The following is a 12,908-nucleotide window of genomic DNA, read 5'->3' on the forward strand; positions in this document are numbered from 1 at the left end:
GCCCCTTGAGGTCTCTGCTGCAGGATGGCATTCTGAAATTTTGTTTCCTTGTGTGCCACTGCTGGTGGTGACAGCAACAATTTGCAGGAACCTGCACATAGGCACGGAGTGGGCACAGAGCCAGATCTGACCTCTCACACGGAAGGTTTAGGCAGCAGAATTCATTCCTTCTCCCTTAGCCTTTCTGCCTGTGTCGCTCACGTCATGCTCAGATACCACACCACAGTAACCTTGTCCTACTACACCCCACAAATGCCTCGTTAGAGTCCCACAGGGCTCAAAGGTCCTTTGGATCTTTACACCTGGTGCAAAGCAGGGCAAAAGTGGGAATCCCTGCATCCTCACCTGGGTAAGGTGTCCCCCATCCTGACCCTCAGTGCACTGGCTCTCCCAACCTCCTTCCATGGAAAACAATGCTCTGGGAAGGGGCAGACAGAGAGCAAAATATTCCAGATACCAGTGCTCAACTGGACCCCTCTGCTCCCTGCTTTAGATCCAAGCCACTCTAAGGATGCTTTGGTAAGAGGCAGAATAGAAACCAGACTCTCCTGGCTCTGTGTCCAAGTGTGTGCACCCTGGCAGGATTTATCAGTGCCTCTCTCTACCTGATCTGTTACCACATTAAAGGGGATTAAAGTCCAGCAGTGCAGGACTCCATGGGCAAGTGTTCCTGCACTGCTTAGGAGCTGGAATTGTTAGAGCTTGGGAATGCTCATTAGGAGCAGTGGAGTGGAGATCGTCTGTTCTGTTTGTAAACCTTGATAAAGCCAACATTTAGAAAACAACTAATTACCATTTATGTTCCAAACAGCTGGCCTAGCTCCACATCCACATGCTGGGAGGTTTTAGTGCCAATCAGCCCACACATCAGAGCACAAAAGTGCCCCAGTGTGACTGCAGAATCTTCCAGCAAACAAACTTCTCACTGGCACCGACTTCAAGGATCAAAACACAGCAGTGTAAGAACAGAACAGCCACACAAGCCATCATTCCCACATCATTACCTTACAGACACTTATCCTAGGTGAAAAGGGCACAGCAAGTGTCCTCTGAGGTGCCAGAGGGCAGTCCCAGGCTGCTGTCAGCTGGCCTGGACAGCTGATGTTGCTTCGACATATCCTCTGTCCCAGCTGTGCCTGTCCTGGCCCTCTCCCCCTCTGGACTGGGACTATGATCCATTCAGCTCTGTGACCAGACAGTTCAGGGAACCAAACAAATAGAAAATGTTTTCTTCATCATTGCTCTCCCAACTGTGTTTCAAAGTGTTAACCAAAGGATCGAGTGGATGCAAGTACAAGGCAGGGAATGGAGAACTACAGTGAAATCAATTTAAATTGGTTTAGTAAAAGGTGGAACAAGATGATCTTTAAGGTCCCTTCCAAATTCTATGATTTTAAATACAACTTATGTCAGTATAAGCTTATCTTAGATACTGGGGGAATACATCCTAAAGAAAGGGCCTTTCATGGAAGTGACATGCATGAAGCTCCAAGACTCTCTGGCTGCTTGTTCATCCCCTCCCCTCTGCACACACTCATGCCTTGAGCACTGAAATCCTGGAGAAGTGATGCATGGTCAGCATCACCCCCAGCAGCCCCAGGGACAAGCCCAGGAAAGCCACCAGGGGCTGCAGCCTGTCACCTGCAGTGCTCCAGGAGCAGGGGAGCAGCACCATAAATCACCTAATCTGACACGTGGGGATCCAAGCCCCAGCACTGCTCTGCTACTCCACAAAAACTGACACTTAGGAACCAGGGCTGATGCTGCTGGATTTTGATTGCAAGCACACCAGCTCACTTCACACACTCATCACGGAGCCATTTATCGACCCAAATGAACCTTCCCATCCCCTATCAATCCACAAATGTCAATCCAGCCCACACTAAACACTGATTGATTTTCTACTCTAATGAGCACTGTGTCACATATGTGTTAACTACTCATCAGTTCAGATAAGTGGTTTGCAATTAAGATAATTTGAGACCAGTGGAAGTGTGGCCTGAAAAGCACTTTCAAGAGTTCAGTACAGAGAAATTCACTGCTCAGAACAGGCAGCCAGGTACCAAGCTGACAGCTACTTTTAGACCTTTACACCAGAATTTACCTTCCCAAAATAAAAAGTTCTGTAGCAAGCTAATTTTTCCTTGGAAGGCAGTAGCTTGCTTGTACAAAGATTTCTTTCCAGAATGTATACACTCACCCTGCAGCAACACTGATTTTCTTCCTCTCAGGTGACACCACAATCCTTTCACAGGTGCTCCCTATTCTGATGGCAGGCAAGCAGCATTCCAGCAAAACTGCACTCAGTGACAAACAGCCAACTAAACTGAAGCCTCCAGAAAAAAATAAACAGTTGCAGGAGCACAGCTTTTGAGTTCCATGGCCGTGAGCCTGGACATAGTTCACATTCTCATCCTACACGGAGCCACTTCGTGGAATTTTCCTCCCAGTGCAAGGGTTTGGATACCAGCAGCTGCCTGCTGAACAAATTCAGGTTACAGTTGGAACTCCCCTGTCCCCACCTAGATCCGGAAACTTCAGAGAAGACAACTTGGCAACCAGTCAGGTTTCAGTTTGAAGAGAGAGACATCAAACGGCCTCCTGCACAGTGCAAGTTTTTTTTTTTTGCATAGAGAACACCACATCTCTTGCAACATTTCCTCTTCACATGGAGCCCTCATGACCAGTCTGCTAGAGCAGCAGGGACGTCCTCACTCCCTCCCAGCACTCACTACCTGCCAGGCTGCCAGCACCAGCCATGCCCTGGTTTTGTCTCCAGGAAGAGCAGCTCTTTCTTTTTTTTCTTCTCTTTCCTTTATGCTTCTTCCTTGTATCAAGACACAAATATCTCAAATCACATTAGTTCATGCTTGAGTCAAATAACATCTGAAAGCTTTACCCTAATATGTAAATGGCTCATAACCATCAGCCCATGTGTTCTTTAATTAAATCAGGCAAAGAGAAAAGACACTGTGCTTCTTCATTACATTGTTTTTCTTAAAAGTTCTAAGGGACTTTAACACACCTGGTTTGGAAATACCTCTTGAATGTACATAAATTATCCTAAATTCCTCCTAGCTGTCTCAAATCCCTGCAAAAGCAGTCATGAGAGTGCTGTTTCTTCTGTGGCTTGAGGAGACACCTCTTTGGTGACCTTAAAGGACAATATTTTAAGGTACTGAACTGACAGGCAGCACTACAGCTCACCTGCACTACTTCTACAATCGAGATTCAAACAATTTACAGAGATGCTTTCTGCTGGAAACCAAATTTTTAAGGGCTGAAACTAAGCACCAAACTGAAGTAATACAAGAGCAAAGACAATGGGCATTTGTCCCCAAGTTATTCCATAAAGCTCAGCTTTAATTTTCTTCAGCTGAATAGTCTGTGGGTCCACTTCTACAGGAGGATGTGGAAGCCAAACAGAGGAAAATGAGATCCATCAGATCTCTGATATGGGCTTAATTTGGCCTCACAACCTTTTCTGCCTCCCCCGCATCTTTATCTCCATCAAACTTTTCCAGCCTCCACTTTTTGGCCTCTACTTTCCTTGCTGACCTCCCACACCATGTTGGCCTCCCACTCCTTTTCAGTTTCTGCTTTTCTTATTGGTCTCCCACCCTTTTTCAGCCTCCACTTTTCCTTTTGGCTTCCCACAGGTTTTCAACCCCTGGTTTTCTCTCACACTCCCACCCCTTCAGCCAGCACAGAATATTCAAACCCCCTGAACATAATGAATTTGTAAATTCCCTTTCCAAACAACCATGTTTCACCTTGATATGTCCATCCATACTTTTTCTACACCCCAGCTGACCAGAAATAACCCATGTCCATCCTTGACATCTTGAAGTCAGAACAACTTTGGTTTATTCCCAAGGAAACATGGTGGCTCTCCCAGTAATTCCAATCCTGCTAGGATTATCACAACAATGTACAGTTGGGTTAATGGAAGTATAAAAGTAAAACATGAGAATTTCTGGGATGGTAAAAATTGAGTGCTCTGAGCTTTGCTGATAGCTCCATAAGCTGCTGTTCCCAGCTCCTATCCAGCAACTTTCTGGACAGAAGATCAGCAAAATTAAATATCTGTGTTCCCACAGAGTGCTATGGTCGGGCATACACAAAAACACACTCTGTACTTCTCTGCAGAACTTGCTTTTGATCCCCTCCCCCACTTATAAGAGCAAACAAATCCATGCACAAATAAAATGAGGATTTTGCAAGTCACATATTTTGTATTCGCCTTCATTTTCACACGAGACAAGGTTTTCCTTTCTATTTTTCCAACAAAATCAATTCCAAAAACGCTTGTGATTTTGGGAAAAGTAAAAAATAAACTTTTTGAACACACTATTTAAAATGAAGCACTTGGTTTACTTGAGAAATGTAATGGGTGCTCTGCTGGTTGTTATGCTTGGCATTGTTTGTTCAGTACCCCAAAACCAACCCAGGACACAAACCCTGGCTGTTGTTAAAACCTTTACAGGTGCAGTGGGTGGGGAGGGAAGTTTCCTGTAACATCTCTGAGAAAACCCCATGCTTACACAGAACAGCAGATAATGAGTCAGGAAAAGGCAGAAAAGATCACAACTGAACTCCAGTGCTCACTCAAATGAGGCAAAAGAAACATCTGTTTTGCTGTCTGAGTTCCAATTCTGTCAGAGAGAGAATTCCTGGCTTCCTGGTGCAAAGGTGTGGCTTTCCCTCCCAAGAAGCACAAGAGGCAATTTCAAACAGACTCCAAAAGTCCTAAGAGTGGAAGACAACCTGTTATTTAAAACAACAAGATGTGTGGACAGAGAACAAGGCTTCCTGGTCTCTAATTTGGAAGGTTCAATAAAACTCTAGAAAAGCCCAACACTAATTTGTGCAATAATCTTCCCTCTCTCCAAACCACACCAGCTTTTACTGCAGATCAAAACCTGAGCTGCAGAAGCACCATTTGTAATGCAGCGCTGTGTGGCGTTGCAAATATGCAGCAGGTTTTGTTTTTTCCAAAATGTTGATTATAGTGTGCAGCCTTGTAAAGCACAGAACTGCATATTTTAGTTATTAAACTTCGCAAACAATTCTGGCTGTTGAAAGTCATTTCCCTGAGTAAACAATGACTCGGTGTGGGCTGTATAATGTACAAGTTATTAGTTACTGAGTTTAAAAAAACCCAGCTCTATACAAAGGCCTGCTTCAGAATGGAAAATAGTTTTCCTCCTACTTCCATAGTCCCAGTTATATTGTTTCAGTGGAATTTAATTTTCTAAAAAGCTAAACAGATCACTATCTCTTCATTATGTAATTGGACATTGACTTAACTGGACCCTTCAGCCATGAACAATATGTGCCGAGTGAAAGCTGAGTTTACCCTTTTTTTTTCCCCCTCAGTTTGTCATTATAGTGCTGAAGTAAAGATGATTCTTTCCTGGACAGGATTATCCCACCCAGAGCAGGCAGCAGGTGGCAATGAAAACAGACATAAAGACAACCATAAAATATTGAGGATATGGTAATGAAGAAAAATGCAATTGCAAGCTCAATAAAATCCTCTGACAAACACTGCTCCCTAGTTGAATTACAGCTCCTTCTATAATCCTTCTCTTCATTAGCAAAGTGGCCAAATACACCTGGTGATTGTCAGCTGGCAGAAGGCACCAGGATCACTCTGCCTAATGAAACTCAGCTGCTAAGGCACAAAGGTTTCCCTGCAGCCTTAGACCCACTCCAAAGGCTGTTTTCCAGCTTCCAGTGTGCACTGTCTCAGATTAGGAGCACATCTCTGTGTTACCTTTTGCAAGGGTGAAACCTCTGGTCAGACACCAGAACACTAAAAGGAAATACAGAGTCAAATCACAGAATATCTTGAGCTGGAGGGACCCACAAGGATCGTCCAGGCCAACTTCTGGCCCTGCACAGACACCCCAATAATCCCACCTCTGTGCATCCCTGGGAGGGTTGTCCAAACACTTCTGGAGCTCTGCAGCCTCGGGCCGTGCCCATTCCCTGGGGAGCCTGGGCAGTGCCCAGCACCCTCTGGGGGAAGAACCATTTCCTAATATCCAACCTAAACCTCCCCTGGCACAGCTCCAGCTGCTCCCTCAGGTCCTGTCCCTGGTCACAGAGCAGAAGCTGCAGCCCCCAGTGAGGTCTGACCTCAGTTCCCTCTTCTCCAGGCTGAACAAACCAAGTGACCTCAGCTGCTCTTTACAGGATATCCCCTCTAGACCTTTCATCATCTTTGTAGCAAACTCTGTGGTGAAATTTTACTAGAAAAGTGCCTTCAAAAGAAATTACCAAAATAAATTTGAAGGCACAGCTCTACCTTGTAGAGCCCAGCCTGCAGGCTGAGTGCCGTGACAGCTGTGTCACAGAGGACTTCCGAGTCATTCATGGACTCTCCATTTCCTGGCAAATATCTCAACACATTTTGACACGACATTCTTCACCACCAACAATGACACTGCCCATTCAGAGACAAAGCTTTCAGTGACTGCAGCCTGCTCTACCTCCCAGCCCTGGGACCTCGCTGCCCAGAAGGCAAACACTGCAGCACTCCAAAGGTACTGCCAAAATGTCAGATTCTACATCCATTTATTATCAGCTGCTGAACTGAATCACAGGAAGGGCGGTGGCCAGGCTGGCCCAAGGTCACCACTCTGGTTAAGGGGCTGAGAGTGTCCCAGGGAAGCTGGACATTGGCACCTGACCAAGTGCTTTCCTAAAGAAAAAAGCTGCCAGGGAGAGCTATCCATGCATGCATGAATGCCACAGGAGTTCTAAATACTAACCTTTACTGCCTTCCAGTACAGGAATTTAATATAGAACAGACCACACTGGAGATATATAGCAACAGAAAAGGTACTGGCCCTGCTGCTCCTGGTTGTATTTAAATGTTTAAATATTTAAATAAGGCAGGGCAGGGCTGTAAGGAACACTTCCACCCCCACAGAACATGACTCAGTTGCAACAAATGACTTGAGATTTGTCCACTCCGAACCTTCTGCCATAACAAGCTTTGTTAGCCTTTCACATTTACTTGTGCTGCCTGCTTGTATCTTTATTAATGCTTTCTGGGAAGAGCTGGCCACCCACCCCACTAATACATCAACGAGAAATATGCAGAGGAGGGCACAAAATACACAGCAGGATATTTTCCAGTGGAGAGATCCCTGAATTCAGGCAGAGAGAGGCACAGCACAAGTGGCTCCCCTCCGGGCAGAAAAAGAACTGTGTTACAATCTCAGAGGAAGACAAGGCATGCAAGCCTCACCCAATAGAGGTGACAGCAGGTTGGATGTATGGTTTCTGCAGAAGCCAAGGATAGCAATCCGAGGCAAAGCCAACCACATCACTCAGGAGCTGGTTACACAGCAGTAAAGCAGCATTTAACACAGGAAAAGCCCTGACAGGAGACACACACACGCCATAATTGCAATCACTTTATGCCAGCACAAAGTGCCCACCTGATCCCAGCCTTTCCTGCCTCTGTGCAGATGCTCCTGTGCTCACACAGAGAGCTGGGCTGGGAAGTGGCTCCACACAAATCACCTGTTTGGCCTGCTCGGTTCTGATTTGGATAAACTCTCACAAGTTAACCACGTCTGACTGCCACTGATAGAGGTAACCCAAGGTACAATACAGATGGTTTTCCCCACGGTAACACTTTAGAAACACACAAATCAGCCTTTATAAACAGTTCTGTAGCCTGTGTGAAAGGACAAATGATTGAGTTACACTCCCATCGCTTACAAAGGGCTGTGGGACAGACCAGCCCCGAGAAAATCCGCTCTAGTTTGAGTTTCCTCCCCCTCCTTTTCTGCAGCACCTGTAACACATCAGCTTTTCCCAAACACACATTTATCCTACAGAAGGCACTGCTGGTTATCTGTGATCAGGGCTCACTCAATTAGTCCTTTGAACTGGGAGGCAAAGTGCTGCAGCCCAGTGATCCTCAATGTTTTACATGCTGGAACCATTCACACCTGCCAGGTAAGAGCCAAGGGAAGGGGCAGTGGGAGCTGTGCTTTATACACTGCCCTGGGACTGTGGCAGCTGCTGCAGTTTGTTTTTCCAGCGTTTGGAGCAGACTGTTCCTTTGGACAGGGGGAGAGGAATTTGTCCAGTTCCTAGAAAGCATGTGGTTCCTAAAGCAGTAATAAGCAACATGACACCACAAACAACAGAAAAATTCCAAATATCTGACCAAGACTAAGACTATCTTAGCTTTGCATAAATGCATCCATAGAGTTTGAGTTTATTCATAGAAAGAAACACTAATGTTATAAAGCATTCTTAGCCCCCAGTTTTTTACTGGCCTTCCTTCAGTGGGCTTAGATCAAATAAGAAAATTAAAAATAAACGAAAAAAAAGTTTTCTACCTGGCTTGAGTCATTTTGTCAGGATCTATGTAAGTTCTCTTACAGTTATTATAAGTCCTGAAGATATACTGTAAATCACAAGTTTCTTTGTTATTAATTATGCAGAAGAGAACAGAAATTACACACTGTGGATCCTGACTCACACGGGATCTCCCACTCCTTATTGTGTTATGATTCACACCTTCTTTTGCTCTTTAAAAATAAATCTATCCTTTATATCATGATAAATTAGGACAGCATGTGTTTAGTGTAGCACTCCACTGGTCCCTGCCAGGCAGAACACAACATTCATATTTACACAGCCTCTCCCTAAAACACAGGATTATATCCACTATCAAAACTGAAAACCCTGAAGTGTTATGACAGCGGTTGCCGTATCAGGGCCTACTGTGAAAATTAAGAACTCATCAGTTCCATAAGCCTTAGGCAGTTTCTAAAAGTTTTGAAAAGGTGCTGACAACTGGTAATTGTCTATTGCACCAAAAGGGGATGAAAGAAAAATGCCTTTCTTCCCAAGTACTCTAAGATGTGGTTCTGTTTTCATGGCTTGTCCCACCAACCAAGCAAATTTTCTCATTTGTCACTTTTTCAAACTAAGCAGCTGCCATCTACAAGTAGTTCCGGAGGAGCCTTCCACCCCGAGCAACTGTCAGAGAGAGATTAAATATCAGAATAATCTCTGTATTGTATCTCAGAATCACTTTTCCTCTGTAATCCTCCCAACGACAAGAATGCAGCTCAAGCCAGCTTACTTGGAAAATTCAAGTTACTAGAATGAGTTGCTCATTCAGGCAGAGTCAGATTCCTTCCATGAGTCACTGTCACTTAAAGCAATTAACTCCAGGTATATTAGTACTGGGAAAAACTAGCATAGAAAGCAGCACAAGAGATGGAGACCGCTGAGTCTCAGTGAGGATGTAGAGATGTGGACTAAACTGGAGAAGTTACAGAGTTTGACAATCTCCACCTGTGAGAGAGGGCTAAATACACCGAGCTTTCTCCATGAAGTGCTTTGAGGCACCTGTACAAGCACTGGCAAAGAAGGAAGAATTCTTCCAATGTGAACGTCAGTGCTGTGCAGGGCGGATCACACCCAACAGCGCTCGGAGCTGTAACGCAAGTTCGGGATGTACAGGAAGCCTGTCTTGACAAGGGCAAGCCAAGCCGCCTGGAGCCCCGGCCGTGCCACGGCCACGTCTGAGCCGGGAGCAGCCGCACGCCCGCCACACCCTGCCCGGCCCCGCCGCGGCCCCGCTCGGGCTCCCCGCGAGCCGCGCTCGCCCCGTGCCGGGCAGGGCGGGCGGGATGCGCGCAGGGAAGCGTTACCGGAGCGCAGTCACGGACCGGCCGGGAGCCAGGCAGGGAGCAACTGCTCCGGGCAGCCGGAGCCACGCCGTGCCGCCGCCAGGATGCCGGCTGTTCTAGCCCGCTCATTTGTTTCTTCCGTGGAAAACGCGTAGAGTTTCCGGGAAGGTCGGCGGCTGCGGGAGAACGGCCGAGCGGCGGCCGCCGCCTCCGCTGCCCCCGCGCGCCCCGCAGCCATGTGCCCGAGCGCCGGGAGCGCCGGTGCCGCCGGCCGGGCAAGAGGCGGCCGCACACACCGGCCGCTCGCTCGCTCGCCCCCCCGGCCCCGCTCACCTGCGCTCGGCGCCCCGGGACGCGCGGCTCGGGGCCCTGCGGCGGCTCCGCGAGCGCCTCGGCGCTGACTGCCCGCGGGAGCCCGCGCCGCGCCGCTAGTGAGCATGTCCGAGCGCCGGGCATGCGGGCTGCGGGCCGCTGCCTCCGCCCTCACCTGCACCGGCCCCGCCGCCACCGGCACCGGGACCCCGCCACGGGCACCGGGACCCCGCCTCGAGCACCGGGACCCCGCCACGCCCCCCGGCCCGGGCCGCGCTGGTTACGCTGTCCGCGGCAGCAGCATCCCGCTGAGCAGCTTCTGCACCGAGCTGTTGCTGTTGCCTCGAAGGGCAGACGCACCTGTCTGCTCCAGACGGACAAGATAAATCTGGAACGCTGATGGTAATTCTACCGGCCCCTCCTGGCTGACGCCTGGTTCTGGGAGTCATCAGAAGTGCATGTTCCTGGGAAGGACGCAGGGTGAAGTTCGCTCTGGAGTGATTCCACCGAGCTCAGGCAACCATCCATCCACTGTGAGCAGCAAGTTGGTTCATCCCTCACAGGTGTGAAACACCCGAGGCAATCTCGTCAGGATCCACAGGAAATTCTGCACATTGAACTCCAACAGCCTGAACCACACGGAGCTGAAACAGTAAAGCTCTGCTCTTGCCACTCCTGCAGAAGTTTAAAGTATCTTAAAAGTTTCTCTTAAAGCACAGGACATGAAAAACCATCTCTCTCTGGCCACTCATGCAGCACCAACAGTGCACCAACACGCATTGTTTTCGAAGTCACAAGTTACCGTTTCACGGAATGTTAATAAGAGTTTGAAACTTTTTAGAAAGCTGAACCGATACCTTTTCTCTCTTTGATGTCTTCCCCAGGACCCTGGCACATGCTAAGGTTTAAAGGAACATTTTCCCCTGGGAACAACAATCCAGTCCTGCCAGTGTCCCCTACTGTCATTACAAAGACAGTAACATTCCTGGACTGTTTACTGAAAACCAAAGAACACCAAAATTGCCACTGTCTCCTCTCCCAACAAGGCAGAGGGAGCTCTCAGTTTTTTCTGAAGTAAAATGACTACTACCTGACAATTGTGTAACCACACAGTAAATGTCTCAGCTAATTTTCAGATGGAGTTTCAGATTAGTCACTGGAAAGACAATGCAAGGAAACAGCAGCAACATGCACAGATGTGCACTTCAGTACAAGATGGCCCTACCAAACCTGAAGATCTGTTAAACAGATTTTAAATAACTATGACAAAGAGAGATAAAGTCACTGTTGCACTGAGGTATTTCTAAACATTTTAAATTTTACATAGTTCCTTTTCTTTAGACTCCTTTAATTAAAAATTATACAAATGCAAATAGAAAATATTCTGAAGCAAAACACACAGAACAGCCAAGAGAACTGAAATTATTCTTAGAAAAGTACCGTCTCTCTCAACTGTTTGTGTCAAACCAGAAACAATCAGCTCATGGATTTCCATTTGCTTACACACAAACCCTGAACGCAAGTCAATAAAGTCCCAAGTAAACAGAATAGTCAGTTCCTTGAGATATTTATAAAAGTCTGTTAATATGTCCCTGTACCACTGAATTTTCCATATGTGAACCTTCCTGTAACATTCAGGGCATGAACCCTGTGACAGCACAATCAACACAGAAGAGGAACAAAATAATTGTTCCAAAGCTCTTTCCCATCCTCTGCAGTCTGAAAGTGCTCCCAGAACTCTGACAGAATTCATACAGCCAGGCCAAACATGAAACTTTGGTACACTGCAGTATTTCTACAGGAAATACATTTTAATGGGTTTCTAAACTCCCACTCACTTCATTGCTACTAATTCCATCCCAGAGAGAAAAAAACGTTCACAACACAGCTACAGTCACTCCAATGACCAACCAGCCTTGCAAACCCTCCCATTCTTGCCTTGGAGTTGCTCAGTTCAGATCCAAGTTGGTTATTGTGTAACCAACAGTACCAGAGGGGGACAGAGAACAATAAAAGCCAGGCTTACAGTCTTGCGCTCTGCCTTGCGGCCGACCACGCGGATGATTTCTCCTGTAGGAATACGTTCAATCTGCAGTTCCATTTTTCCAAGGAAAGTCAGTAAATCCTTCTATTCTTTATGGATAGTTCTGATTTCAGTGTGCAGCAGCAGCACACAACCTTGACTAAGTGCAGCCTTTGGTTCGGAGCCCTGTTGTGAGAGGAAAAAGATGAACCTCTGTATTTATACCAAGTGTTAGGTGTGAGCTGAAACAATTAAGTTCAAGACTGGTTTTCACTCGTTACAATGTGCCACGACAGTTCCAAGAAGCCTAAATTTATGCTTGTGTTTATTGCCTGCAACTTTGTTGATGTTCCATTTCTGTCCCAAAGGGCTCAGAAAAGTCAGGTTGCTGCGGATGCTGTTTCAGAGGTGTTGGCACGAAACAATCCCATGGTGACTTCAAAAATCTACCAAGAGATTTTATGCAGAAAAAATGCTTCATCTTTACCTCCAAGAGCAAGCAATAGAAAATCCTGATTGCTCCCATGGTAACTACAGGAAGTTCTGCAAACTGCTGCAGAACGGAATCATTATTAATTGAGTCCTTGAGTAGCTAACTAATCATGGCAAAGGAAATTAATTGGCACGTTACTGCACAAAAATTCCTACAAATAGGAGAAAAATAATCTGGTGAACATTGGTTTAAGTGCAATTACAGAGCTTTACAATGATCATGCCATCCATTAATGGAGTGGCCAGACCTATCACCCTCCAAAAAAGGTATCAGATATCCTGCCTGTGACTGGGGGAAAAAAATCACTCTCAATTTCAGGCATTTTAAGACTTGCTGAGGAGATAATTCCTTCTATCTTCTCGGAAGAGCCAAATTTGAATTGTCAACTCTACTACAAACCAACTCC

The 12,908-nt window shown here is 46.6% G+C and overlaps 1 protein-coding gene across 3 annotated transcripts in view; it reads right to left on the reverse strand.

Moving 5' to 3' along the window:
* Positions 1-12,102, reverse strand: part of MYO1C (myosin IC) — a 51,834-nt gene extending 39,732 nt beyond the window's left edge. Inside the window, exon 1 of one of the 3 annotated variants that reach the window (XM_069033609.1) lies at positions 12,013-12,102. In XM_069033609.1, the coding sequence (XP_068889710.1) occupies positions 12,013-12,087 (75 nt within the window). In that variant the 5' untranslated portion in view covers positions 12,088-12,102. Of the gene's footprint in view, positions 1-10,007; positions 10,108-10,346; positions 10,440-12,012 lie in introns of those variants that run through there. The other 2 variants (XM_069033612.1, XM_069033608.1) reach the window with 2 other exon arrangements.
* Positions 12,103-12,908: the final 806 nt, after the last annotated feature.

The sequence above is a fragment of the Aphelocoma coerulescens genome, chromosome 19 (assembly GCF_041296385.1).
Source record: "Aphelocoma coerulescens isolate FSJ_1873_10779 chromosome 19, UR_Acoe_1.0, whole genome shotgun sequence".
Classification (NCBI taxonomy): domain Eukaryota; kingdom Metazoa; phylum Chordata; class Aves; order Passeriformes; family Corvidae; genus Aphelocoma; species Aphelocoma coerulescens.